The 13,868-nt window shown below is 45.5% G+C and overlaps 1 protein-coding gene across 1 annotated transcript in view; it reads left to right on the top strand.

Annotated features, from left to right (window-relative positions):
• The window catches only part of STX2 (syntaxin 2), a 38,493-nt gene extending 26,110 nt beyond the window's left edge, over window positions 1-12,383 (top strand). The window contains exons 7-11 of the mRNA XM_015417866.1: window positions 2,598-2,671; window positions 2,784-2,921; window positions 7,210-7,320; window positions 10,065-10,191; window positions 12,343-12,383. Coding sequence (XP_015273352.1) covers window positions 2,598-2,671; window positions 2,784-2,921; window positions 7,210-7,320; window positions 10,065-10,148 — 407 coding nt within the window. The 3' untranslated portion in view covers window positions 10,149-10,191; window positions 12,343-12,383. The remainder of the gene's footprint in view (window positions 1-2,597; window positions 2,672-2,783; window positions 2,922-7,209; window positions 7,321-10,064; window positions 10,192-12,342) is intronic.
• The last annotated feature ends 1,485 nt before the right edge of the window (window positions 12,384-13,868 follow it).

Here is a 13,868-nt window from a genome sequence, read left to right as displayed (position 1 = left end):
ACAACAGCCGCAAATTTGTTGCAAGAAATAGAAGCGTATGGTGAGGTGGCCGGTCTTAAAATAAACTACAAAAAAACGAAAATGTTGACTAAGAACTGCCCGAAAAAGGTAGAAATAGAACTTCAAGAATTGACGAAGATGCAAATAGTAAAAAAGGTGAAATATCTAGGAATAATACTTACAAACAGAAACAGTATGCTAATAGAGAACAATTACATCAAATTGAGGGAGGAAATCAGGAAAGACCTTTCAAAATGGAAAGATTTACAGCTATCCCTCATGGGAAGAATAGCAACTATAAAGATGAATATACTCCCCCGCTTCCTATTTCTAGCACAAAACATACCAGTTCTTAAAAAGAAACAATTTTTTTCGGATTTAGATAAAATAATAAGATCCTTCGTTTGGCATCCAAAAAGTGCACGAATTAAATTAAAGACGCTACAGGATAAAAAAGAGAGGGGTGGTATGGGACTCCCAAACTGGCAAATATACTTCCAAGCAGCAGCTATGATATGGATTAAGGACTGGATACAGCTATTAGACTGGAGAACGCTTTATCTGGAAGGCCACGACCTGTACATGGGGTGGCATGCGTACCTCTGGTACGGAAAAGACAAAGTCCACTCCATCTTCCATAACCACATCTTCAGAGCGGCTTTAATTAAAGTATGGGAGGAGTAATAATAGACTCGACAGGATGTATAACTTATATGTGCAAAAGATGTACATCTTATGTTGTATTATAAAACCTAAATAAACTGCTAAAAAAAAAAAAAAAAGAGTTATCCTCAGTAGCTGTTGAACACATGAAGTTCCCTTATACTGAATCAGACCTTTGGTCCATCAAGGTGAGTATTGTCTGTACTCAGATTGGCAGCAGCTCTCCAGAGTCTCGGCAGAGGTCTTTCATATCACCTGCTACCTGGTCCTTTTAACTGGAGATGCCAGGGATTGAACCTGGGACCTTCTGCATGCCAAGCAGAGGCTCTTCCACTGAGTCACATCACTTCCCCTGTTGATCAAACTTGATCTATATGAGAAGACCAAGTTGGTCAGATGACCCTTGGTGGGCAAGAGATTCTGTAGGGAGGGCAGCTGTTCCAATGAAAGCCCCAGATATCAAAGCTGCTGGCTGAACTTTGGTCTCTTCACCATCATTACAGTTCCTTCATCTTGGAATTCACATTGTAGTACAGGCATTGGCACCCCTAGAAATAAGTATATTTATTTTATTTGTTGTTTATTTAGAATGCTTTTATCCTTCCTTTCCACTAGGGGTGTGCAAAAAAAAAAATTTCGGCCCGATTCGGTTCAGCCGAATTGGGCCAAATTTGATTCGGCTGGCGGAATGACCCCCAAATGCCACTCTTGGCAACTTAAGCCGATTTGGGGCTCATTTGGCCAGCAGAATCAGATTCGGCCAGGGGCGCCCGGGCAAGCCCTGGGAAGGCAGTTTAAACTGCCCTCCCTCCAAGGGGGGCTTGCCTGGGCTCCCTGCAATGAAGAGAGCGTGCCACCTCTGTGGCGTGACTGGGGGTTTAAAGATTAACTCCCCCCTGTTGTACTGCAGAGGCAGCACGCTCCCTTCATTGAAGGGAAGGGGAGGGAGTGGGGAGGCGTCTAAATGCCTCCCCGTGCTTTCCTCAGCTCACCCGGGTGAGTGGAGAAAGACTTCTAGAGTCCCCTGCCCCTGCCCTCCCCTGGCTTGCTCGCCTCTGCGGGTGATCTAGGAAGAGCTGGGGAGGGAGTGGGGAGGTGTATAAATCCCTCCCCGTGCCTTCTCCAGCTTGCCCGCTGCAGCAGGTGAGCTGGAGAAGGCTCCGAGAGCCCCCCCGCCTTTCCTAGCCTGCCCGCCAAGGCAAGCGAGCTAGGAAAGGCTGGGGAGGGTGCAGGGAGGCATTTAAATGCCTCCCCATGATCTCCATGGGGCTGGGCGCCCCTTTTCAGGCCGCCGCTGAATTTCGGCAGCTGCTTTGGGCGGCAGGCCTAATCAGAGAATCTGATTTGGCCCACTGCTGCCCGAAAGGGGGTTGAATGGCCCTTTTTCGGGGGTGCATTCGGTTCAGACAAACCGAATGCGCATCTCTACTTTCCACCCATTCACGGTCCACAAGGTGCCAAACATAAAACACACTAAAACATTTAAACGATTAAAGATACAAATTCAATTAAAAACCCCATAAGCACAGAACACTAGAAGGAGGGCCAGTACTGTTATTTGGGAGTATGCTGGTGGAAGAAAAAGTTTAGGAGGAGTCTCAGCATTTCTGTGCTGTTCCTTGCCATTAACATAGACACTTTTTCTGAGTACTCTTAGATAAGCTGCTCAGGTTGTTGCTCTGGGCCAAATCAATTCCTGATGCCTCCTTCCTAAAGGGTCAGCTAGTCATGATGATAATGGGAAATCAGTCTTTCAGTATCAATCGAACAGGACCCTGGTTTGCAATGGAGCTATGGCATGGGAGTACAGTATTTCACCCTATCTCACTGTTGCTTGGGAATGGTAAAAAGCAGATAATTCTGTATTATCGCTTTCTAGCCGAGGTCATGTTATGTAATGTATGGTAATAGACGACTGCATAATTTCTCCCTAGCTGGAAAGTCCACCACCGACGATGAACTGGAAGAGATGCTGGAGAGCGGCAATCTTTCTATCTTCACTTCTGACGTACGTATCTCAACTCTCCTTTGCTGTCCTGGTTACGTGACGTCTCTTGTTCTCTTTCTCATCAACAATGCCATCAGCCTACTGATTTTTGCTTCTTTTTATTCCCCCAAAGATTATTCTGGACACCAAAATTACCAGACAAGCTCTAGATGAAATTGAATCACGTCACAAAGACATTATAAAACTGGAATCCAGTATCCAGGAGCTGCACGAAATGTTCATGGACATGGCAATGCTTGTTGAGGTCCAGGTGAGTCAGGTCAATCGAGTTGATTGCTGGCAGTCAAATAACACATTTGAAACTTTGCAGTCAGAGCAGTGTTGGATTGGTTACTGGCCAAATGAGCCCCTGAGGGCCAGTTCGGTGTAGTGGTTAAGTGCATGGACTCTAATCTGGGAGAACCGGGTTTGATTCCCCACTCCTCCACTTGCAGCTGCTGGATGACCTTGGGCAAGGCATAGTTCTGTCAGAGCTGTTCCCTCAAGGACAGTTCTGGAATTAGCTCTCCCTGCCCCACCTACCTCACAGGGTGTCTGTTGTGGGGAGGGGAAGGGAAAGGAGTTTGTAAGCCGCTCTGAGACTCCGAGTGAAGGGCGGGGTATAAATCCAATCTCCTCCTCCTCCTCCTCCTTCTTAAGACACATTCATGTAGCACAAAAATGTGGTTTGTAGCTGAGTCTGAACTGAGCCTATAGGAAGTAGAAAAGAACAAGTGGGGGGCCCACGAGGCTCACGGGTGGAATCTCATATTCCTCCTATTGCTGAACTCGGCAAGGCTCCAGGCCCCACTACTTACCACTGAGCTCAGCTGCCAGCATCCTCCTCCACTAGGCCTGGAGCAGCTGCCACTGTCCTCCGCCACAGCCACCAAGCCCAAAGTGGCTACAGGCATCTGCCGCCATCGGTGAGATGAAATGGCTCCCTAAATGTATTGTCTATAGGCAATGCAATGCAAATACAATGCAAATATTTGGGTGGGGGGGATTTGAATCCTTGACATAGTTTATTTTTGATTTCTGATTTTTCTGCAAACTTGGGGGACTCCCAAGCATCAGCATGGCCCTGATATGCGGATTTAGGTGTCCTCAGATTGGGGGCCACACATTACTATTAGTGTATAGATCCCACAGAACAGAGGGAGCGGTTATAAGCAAAAATTTCTACCCAAGAATGTTTTCCGAATGCAATGCTTTGGGGCAGCTGCTGCATGTAGGGAAGTACATGAGCAAAATCTGAACCAATATTTGAATTAGGTTTGACACCTTCCCCCCCCAGTGCACCATGTCCCATATGTGATTGCAGTTAACGTGCCTCGGACTAGATGCCCTATAAGCAGTCACCTGAGGTTAGGTAAGCACGAACTGTCCTCTTAGACAGTAGAAAAGGGCAAGAGTCCAGCAGCACCTTAAAGACTAACAAAATTTGTGGCAGGGTAGGAGCTTTCGTGAGTTGCTGCTCGCTTCTTCAGATATCTGTTATCTTCAGGGATCTGAAGAAGCGAGCAGTGACTCACGGAAGTTCGTACCCTGCCACAAATGTTGTTAAAGATGCTACTGGACTTTTGCACTTTTATACTGCTTACAGACGGACTAACAGCTACCCATTTTGATCTGTCCTTTTAGGATTAACGTAATTATTTCAGGCAGTGAAAGTGTTTGGTTTTTTTTTAAAGTCTTCTTATGTAGCACTTTGAATTTCTGTGTAACTTACCGTATTGGGTGGGATTTGCATCTTGCAATGTTCCCTCTAAGCTGTGGAGTCTTGTGAGCAAAAATTCTACTTTGTGAGCCACTGGCATTAAAGTTGTGAGCGAGTGATTTGGCTACTGCATAAATTAGTTTGCTCTGGAGCCATCCTTCCTGAGCTAAGATGAAAATGTGTGAGCCGGAGGCTAAAAAACTGTGAGCTAGCTCACACTAACTCAGCTTAGAGGGAACACTGCTTACAAGTTAAGCAGTTTCCTTTGTGGGGCTTTTAACTTGAATGCAGAAGTTGAAAATGACATGAGAACACCTTTAACACTTTGCTGTTTATTGCTGCTGATAATGTCTGCTGATGGACAGAACCACTCAGGTAACCCTTCTCTAATAACTTCCCCGTGTTTCCCATGCATCGTTCCTTGAGTTTATCAGACCCATCACATGACTGTATACTGGCATTCTAACTGGACGCGTTGAAGGGGAAATCCTCTGTGGCCAGCTGTGCTGTGAAACCAGTAGGGGCAAGCTCATGACATTTTGTTGCCCAAGGAAGAAAATCCAGACGGCATCCCTGCCAGTTAATTGGCACGGTGCGCAATCTACTGGGTAGTCCTCTTCAAGCCTCCCTTTCATCTTACTGCAGCTTTTGCAGGAGAACTTTCCAACAGATGGTGTCTCATGGACAGGGGTCATTTCGTAGAAAAAGTGGTGCGGGAGCTCATTAGCATAACTTATTTGCATATGCCACACCCCCTGACATCACCGGAAGTGTGTCAGAAGGCAACACCCACCGCTCAGGCTCCACTGGACTGCTGGCTATTGGGGGGCCCCCGCAGATCTGCCCTCACAGAGGAGGGAGAGCTTGTATTTATTTATTTATTTATTTATTTCATTATATTTATACTCCGCCCTCCCCACAAGCGGGCTCAGGGCGGCTTACAACAAGGCACAAAGTGCATACAGTATAAAATAGGTAAAACAGTTAAAATTCAGTTCAATCAGGATGCAAGAATAGAAAGATCCCATCATCTTGCATACCAGAAAGGGAGGGCCAGGGCCGTAGATAGATGTTACTCGGTCCTCCGGCGATATCTGAATAAAACTTCGTCTTAAAGGTGCCACTGGACTGTTTTGGGCCGCGGGGGGCTCTGTAACTTACCTGGCTGCTTCTTGCTCTGACTAAGGGCTGCTGGGAGCAGGGGGTGGGGCTTTTTGCATGTGCCCGCCCCCGGTGGCTCTGCAACTTACCTGGCTGCTTCTTGCTCTGACTGAGGGCTGCTGGGAGCAGTGGGTGGGGCTTGTTGCATGTGCCCGCCCCCTGGGCTCTTTACTGCCGGAGCTTCACTCCTGTGCGCTCCTGTAGGAAATGACCCCCACTCATGGGACGGATTTGTCCAGCACCTGATAGCACAGCCTCACCTTGGTCTCCTTCATGGCTTGTTTAAAGAGATACCCTTACTGTGTAGCATCTCATGAAAAAAATGGGTACAGTATAGGGGGGGGGACCCTGAAACTTTTAAAGGATCACAAGAGTGTATGTTCGGTCCTCAACGGGGTGCTAGGCCCGTTGTTTCCTTTTGGAGGAGGGGAAGGCCGTCTCTGCCCTGACCCGGATGGCCCAGTCTGGCCCCGTCTCGTCAGATCTCAGGAGCTAAGAAGGGTTGAGCCAGGTTAGTCCTTGGATGGGAGACCCCCAAGGAAGTCCAGAGTCGCTATGCAGAAGCAGGCCATGACAAAAGCACCTTCGAATGTCCCTTACCTTGAAAACCCTATGGGGTCGCCGAAAGTCAGCTGCAACTTGACGGCACTTTCCGTCACCACCCCTGGGCCCTGTCCCAGGAGATCCTCTGCCATTGAGAACATGGGGCTAGTTTAAGGCAGGTCCTTGTGACACGATAGCGAAACTACTCACTGCCAGAGCTGTATTCGTATTTATACCTCTTTCAATTCTATTACAACATTTATACCTTATCTTCTTCACCACCGCCCCTACAGAATGAGCCAAAGGCAGCAATAAAACCATTTTAAAAATTCCAAAAAGGCCCCCAAAACAAAATTAGGAATCAAGGAAAAGGGAACATAACTATCATAAGAAAAATCTGCCATCAAAGGAAGTGAGCCAAAAAAAACCCTCTTGTGTGGCCTCCTAAAGGCTGGGTGGGCACAAAGTTTTGAGCCTGCAGTGGACAACCGTTTCACGAGAGCCAGCATGGTGTAGTGGTTAAGAGTGGTGAGCTCTAATCTGGAGAACTGGGATTGATCCCCGACTCCTCCCCCACATGGAGCCTGCTGGGTGACCTTGGGCCAGTCACAGTTCTCTCAGAACTCTCTCATCTCCACCTGCTTCACGGGGTGCCTGTTGTGGAGAGAAGGGAAGATTACAAGCTGCTTTGAGTCTCCTGAGGGTAGGGAGAAGGGAGGTATAAAAATCTTTTTCTTCAAAGGGTGCTTCCGCAGCAGCTGTCCCAAGAAAAAGGGTCAGTGAACAGATATTGGCAGTGAGAAGTGGGCACGCAGGTTCATAACGTTTCATGTTCATCCCTAATTGGAATGCCAGTCCTAAGCAAACTCAAAAGTGTCTCTCATTTTTGCAGCTGCGATCCATTTGCATTATTTCCTACCAACCCACCCCCTGCCTGCTTTCATGATACGTTCCCTGTAAAACATAAGGAATGGTAGATGCCATTGTAACATTTCCCGGCAATACATCTGTTGTGCACAATCCTTGTTCTAAGATTGCTTGAGAATGTTTCTTGTCATGCCGGACGATTCGTCCAACTCCAGAAAAAAGTCTTTTCATGCTGAAGCCGTTTTCTGTTCTGTGGTTTAACTTGAAGGGTGAAATGGTCAACAGCATTGAGAAAAATGTGATGAATGCCGTCGATTATGTAGAACATGCAAAAGAGGAGACCAAGAAAGCCGTCAAATACCAAAGCAAAGCTCGCAGGGTAGGAATGAGGTTTCCTATTGTTTTTTGTGTGTGTTTTTGAGACCTATATCCCGCCCTGCCCCACAAGTGGGCTCAGGGCAATTCACAACATATAATCCAATAAAACCATGAATACATCTGTTGTGCACAATCCTTGTTCTGAAATTGCTTGAGAATATTTCTTGTCATGCCGGACGATTTGTCCAACTCCAGAAAAAGTCTTTTCATGCTGAAACTGTTTTCTGTTCTGTGGTTTAACTTGAAGGGTGAAATGGTCAACAGCATTGAGAAAAATGTGATGAATGCCGTCGATTATGTAGAACATGCAAAAGAGGAGACCAAGAAAGCCGTCAAATACCAAAGCAAAGCTCGCAGGGTAGGAATTCGGTTTCCTATTGTTTTGTGTGTGTGTTTTTGAGACCTATATCCCGCCCTGCCCCACAAGTGGGCTCAGGGCAGTTTACAACATATAATCCAATAAAACCATACAATCATGTCTAAAACATTAAAACTACAATACAAACTACCAAGATGTAGTCAGCTAATTTCAGTAGTTACTAACAGCACAGTGGGTAATATAAGGCTTTCATGATACGTTCCCTGTAAAACATAAGGAATGGTAGATGCCATTGTAACATTTCCCGGCAATACATCTGTTGTGCACAATCCTTGTTCTAAAATTGCTTGAGAATGTTTCTTGTCATGCCGGACGATTCGTCCAACTCCAGAAAAAAGTCTTTTCATGCTGAAGCCGTTTTCTGTTCTGTGGTTTAACTTGAAGGGTGAAATGGTCAACAGCATTGAGAAAAATGTGATGAATGCCGTCGATTATGTAGAACATGCAAAAGAGGAGACCAAGAAAGCCGTCAAATACCAAAGCAAAGCTCGCAGGGTAGGAATTCGGTTTCCTATTGTTTTGTGTGTGTGTTTTTGAGACCTATATCCCTGCCCCAAAAAAGCCCTTTAAGGGCTTTCCCACACTCTTGTTTCCCTCGCTTGTAGGTTCTTGTTTTTTCAAGGGTTTTTTTCTGTTCCATATGTGTTTTTCTCCCTCTTGTGGTTGATTTGATATTTTTATGTCTGGCATAAAAACCTGCAGTTTAAATCTGCCAGAAGACACGCTGGACATGAACTGGTGTAACTGCGAATCGACCACTAGAAGGAGCAAAACACATGCAGAACAGAACCTCCCCCCCCCCAAGGAAACAGGAATTTACAAGCGAGAAAAACAAGAAAGTGGAAATGCTCATAGTTTTCTGTTCTTCGTAGTCTAAACTGGAGGTGGGTGCTGTTTTGAACAGAAATGGAGTGCAAGGGCAGCTTTACCTTGCTAGAGGTACTGAAGCCAGGCAGGAGGAAAGAATGCTGAATACAACAGAGAGCAATGAAGTCGGGCATCTGAAGGGGCAGCATTCATCCCACGTTCTCTCTTTAAAGAAATACACCCCCAATCCCCGTTTAATGCATCAACAAGGGGAACCCTGAAGAGTGATGTGTGGTCTCTGCCAACCCTCACCCTCTCATTCAGTTTGGTCTGGATGTTTCTGAATAGTAGGTGCAAGTTTGCATGATTGCGAAACTTTTAAAAACAAATCGCTGCTTGCAGAAAATGCATACTAATAATAATACTTTGCATTTATGGAGTGCTTCAAATTGTCAACAGTGAACCCCCCCATACTTTTATTGAAACAAATTAAAAGTTGCACACAGTTGTGATGTTGTTTCTTAAACATATCCGTGCTCTATCTTAGCAGCTCAAGCAGTGCACATCTGGGGGGTGGTCCACTTTGGGTGTGCCTGTTATTCAGTGGGTGCAGTGTTTCGTGGGTGGGGCAGACGATCAGAGATCAAATACTGGAGTATTGTCACAAGTGGTGCCCTCTGATGCCCAGAAGGAAAAAAAAATCAGGGATAAATGAGATGCTGTTTACCAGGTGATGTTCATTATCTGCATGACAAACTTCCCATTTCCACCCCGGTCAAGGGACAGGACGTTTTTCTCCTAGCCTGCTGGCAACCCTGTCAGCAGACCTGTGAGTGCCGCGAATTCTGCTCCAAGTGTCATTATCCTTCCTGCTTTCGTTGAATCTCCCAAAGTGGTGCATCAGCACTGACAGCCCTTTCCATAATTCCGTGAACTGTAATTCCCTGGGATGGCACATGCCGGCTAGGAAACCAAGCTGGCTCAGCACGGTCAGGACTGCTAACTTTAATCGCTGCATTGTGTTTGCATTTTGTGATCCCAGAAAGGACTTTATTGTTTGGGTCTGACTCGTCTGCATATGGAATGTCAGTAAACTCATTCTTGAACCTGGACAAATGAGCGTGCAGTATCCCCCCCCCCCCCATTCTGCAGCCATTTAGCTGGGGCAAACCCAAAATGTGACATCACTGTGTGTGCAAAGGATGGAGGGCCAGCAGATGGGCATGTGGCACTGTAGTCATCTTCTGCCTGTATCCCGTGACATTGCTTTTGCATCCTGACAAAAATGCCCGTCTGGGAAAGCAGCATACCTTCCTGTTTATATCCCTCTCCTCTGAGGCGCTCAGGGTTGAATTAGACAGAGCTCTCTCAGTTGGTCCTGTGGGGTAGGCTAGCCTGTAATAGTTTTCCTCCAAGGCTGCCAATGAGCTTTGTCTCTGAGTGAGGACTTGAATTCACACCTCTTTGAATTGGTATCAAATGGGAAATTGGCCTTTCTTTGCTTCCTTTTGACATAATTTTTCCAAACCGGGACAATGACCTTTCCTTTCCTTTGGCAGAAAAAGTGGATAATTCTGATTGTTGTGCTGGTTCTGCTTGCTGTAATTGCCCTAATAATTGGCTTGTCGGTCGGGACTCGGTGATGCTCGGATGCTCCAGCGCATATCTCACTCTGCTATTGCAGCAGTAAGTACTAATCGACTAACTCGCCTTTCTGCAAACTGCTTAGGCCAGTTAATTTGCCCTCGATACTAATTTGCATCCATCTGCAGTTTCATACAACAATGGCATGAATCTCACTTGCTTTTTGAGCCAGAGGGTTGCATTCAACATCCAGGTAAGCCCTGCATGCTGTTGTGAATACGATGTAGGCTGAGCCCCCTAGTGGCTAACTGCTGAATGGGCTTGTATCTCATAAACTGAGGTACAGACAAGCTCTCACTGCTAGAATTAGAGCTTTTCAGACTGCACTAACGTTGTGTTGGTGCAGAAACACACCAGCTTTAGCAAGGGCACAAGGTTCTTCCTCAATATATAGAGAAAGGCGGGTTGGAGAGAACGTTTATATCAGTGCTACAGCCAATAATCCACTTTCACTGTGCACATTGTATAGAATAAGCAGTTTATGTTAAAGCTGTTGTTTGTTTGGTAGGCCAAAAAAATGCTTTCGTGAGAACCCTTGCCCTGTAATAGCCAAGAAGTATGTGGTGCCTCCTCCCACTAATTCTTCCTTGAAAACCAGTCTCCTGTTGTCAAGACTTTGGGTTTATCCCCTTAGCTCTCACTTGTTATCCCATCGTTCCTAAGGTCGTTCCAGCCTGAAATGAAATCCAGGAACAGTTGTATTTCCTTTTATCCTTACCCCTGCTCCTTCTGTTATCTCCTCCACGACCAGATAACACATACACACATCAAAATCTAGATTGTAATTTCCTCAAAGTGGGGATCTTCACTACTTTCATTATGCACTAAAACCACCAGGTATCCCAGTAAGTATATAGGTAAGAAATAACGATCCACGCTTCTTCGCCTGCCGAACACACTTCAGTGTGATCTAAAATTCTGCATGCTTCTATATCAACCAAGCGATGCTCCAGTTAAATAAAAAGAGCTATGTTTGGCTCAAACATAAAGTGAAGCCATGGTTTGTTTTCACGATGGTTATTTTGTAAAACCATGAGTCAGCTCGCAGATGGTCATTCAAATGCTGGTTTGCCACAACGAATGCTGGTTCCTTCTTTCTTTCTCATGAACACATGACGTTGCCTTATACTAAAGTGACCATTAGTCCAAGGTCAGTACTGGCTACTCTCCAAGGTCTCAGGTAGAGGTCTTTCACACCCCCTGCTATCTGGTCCTTTCAACGGAACATACCAGGGTTTGAACCTGGGATCTTCTGCATGCCAGGCAGAGGCTCTACCACTGAACCATGATCCGCTCCTTCCTTCCCGACTGAGCCCTGGCTGGTACGTCAGGCTGCATTGTGTCAGAGGCAGCACCAAGAAACAAATTTAGGATGCCTGCATTAGTATTTCACATGATACTATATTTAAGACATAATAAGCCAACTTCAAACTCTGAAATGCCTTTACAAACCATGGTTCCCTGACCTGGATAGGCCAGGCTGGCCCCATGTTGTCTGATCTCAGAAGTTAAGCAGGGTTGGCCCTGGTATGGGAGACCGTCAAGGAATACCAGGATTGTGACATGGAGGCAGGCCAGTGGCAAACCACCTCTGAACATCTCCTGCCTTGAAAACCTTTCGGATTGCTTTCAGTCATTTGCGACCTGACGGCAAATCCCCCCCCCCAAAAAAAACCACACCAAAAAACCTAATCATGGTTAGTGGAGTGGCCCACTTTCAGATAACCATGCTAACCGTAGTTAAGTAAACCATGGTTTCATGTGAGTTCTGAACTGAATCCTCGACTCAATCCCATACATGAACATATCTTCAATCTAATTGTTACTCAGTGCATTTTCACTGAAATCAGTTACTGTCAAGCAGTGTTCCCTCTAAGCTGAGTCAGTGTGAGCTAGCTCACAGTTGTTTAGCCTCCGGCTCACACATTTTTGTCTTAGCTCAGGAAGGACGGCTCCAGAGCAAACCAATTTATGCAGCAGCCAAATCGCTCACTCACAGCTTTAATGCCAGTAGCTCACAAAGTAGAATGCTTGCTCACAAGACTCCAGAGCTTAGAGGGAACATTGCTGTCAAGCAGATGTGGTTAGGATTGGGGTGCGAATGTTCATTTCTTGCATCTTCTATATATTTTTTTTAAATTGTATTATAGCCAAGCTAATGATGGGCCTCCCGCCCCCTTTTTTTTCTTGCAGAAATTGATGTTCATAATCATTTGTGTAACTTTGTTGCTTATAATCCTTGGAATTATCCTAGCAGCGACCTTCTCATAGCGAACGACACGTTCCAAGAGAGAATACAAGCGAGGAAACCAACCAGCCTACCTGTAAAGATGCCTTTCCTTGCCACAGTCAGATGCTCTTTGTGGAGACTTAGCCAGCAGTGCTAAATTGATGGGAGAGGTCCCTCTAGAAAAGGGTCATCTGCAGATGGTATCTCATGGACTTAAAGGCTGTTCAGTTTGCTATTGTTTTTTCTGCACTATTTTGGAGATGAATTCTGATTTTTTTTTAATAGGCCAGTGTTTTCCAAGTGGAATGAATTGTCCCCAGACACTGAGCCTTTTCCATTTGCCTTCATTTACTACTAATTAATTCATGTTGTTAACATAGCCGTCAGACTTATTTTTTAAGACTGAAGCAGCTGTGTTCTCCTAAAGAACTTCCAACCATGCTTAGGGTTACAGTCAGACTTTGGAGGCAAGTTCCATTTACAGTCAAGGGGTCTTTGGCTTTCAGGTGAAGGTGACTGGAGGTGAGATGTGAAGTTCTCCTTTGTCACCTGCTTTTTTTAAAAAAGCTGTCTTAAGATGAAATTTTGAAAACTGTGCACATATCTATAAACAAGTCAGTGTATGGTTTTAATTTGTGAGAAGCGTCGTGGTCTTTGGGCATCCTTTCAAGCAGGTGCATAGAAGCGAGTGCCTTTTTCTCCGTAGCAACCGGCCAAAACTGTGTTTAAGGCTTCACTTAACATTCCTTTGTCTATCACAGAACACTGTTTTTAAGGGGATCTACTCTACACGGTTTATTATTGTGTTTTCACCCCTGATGTGTATTTTCTATTGGCTTTTCACCCACTTTAAGAGTAATGTCATGAAAACATACAGGGGGCTCCAGTTTTTTGGAGAGGAATGGAAACCCACTGACACCCCGATCCAGAGCTCCGTATGCCCTTTGGATCTTGGAGCTCATGCTCAAGGAGGCTTCTCCATTGTATTTTATGGAGGATGAAGCTCTGCACTCATCCTCTCATGTGTCCTAAACAGCCTCCAGCGTCAAAGCAAATGGATAAGCTTCGATAGGTGGGACTGCTTCAAGCGTTTTTGGAGCTCCACAAAGGGATGTCCATTTCCTTACCCAAAAAACCCCCCAAGTCCCATTCGTTTCAGTGGGACTTTTGCTTGCATTTGATCTGGTGAATCTTCCTCCTAATGTCTAATAACTGAGAAAAAATGCTTACAGTAAAAATATGATAATGGTTAATGAGGCAAAGAAAAGAGCCTGTTAAAGCATGGTTTGATTTTGGAATACTTCTAATCTATGATGAAATTCAGCCCTGTAGATTGGATCTGCGTTGCAGCATTGGCATTAGTGTAGCGGGCCCCAATTTCCTTTCCATGCAGGAACAGCAGCAAAAATCAGGGTTTTGTTTCACGGAATTTCTATTTGGTCTTTAATGAAGAAGGGGGAGGAGCAGGCGTTTGTCCCAAATAAAACAC

This window comes from Gekko japonicus, unplaced genomic scaffold (assembly GCF_001447785.1).
Source record: "Gekko japonicus isolate JY-2015 unplaced genomic scaffold, Gekko_japonicus_V1.1 scaffold328, whole genome shotgun sequence".
Lineage (NCBI taxonomy): Eukaryota > Metazoa > Chordata > Lepidosauria > Squamata > Gekkonidae > Gekko > Gekko japonicus.
Note: the sequence above shows the minus strand (reverse complement) of the source record. Positions and strands in the feature narration are given on the sequence as shown.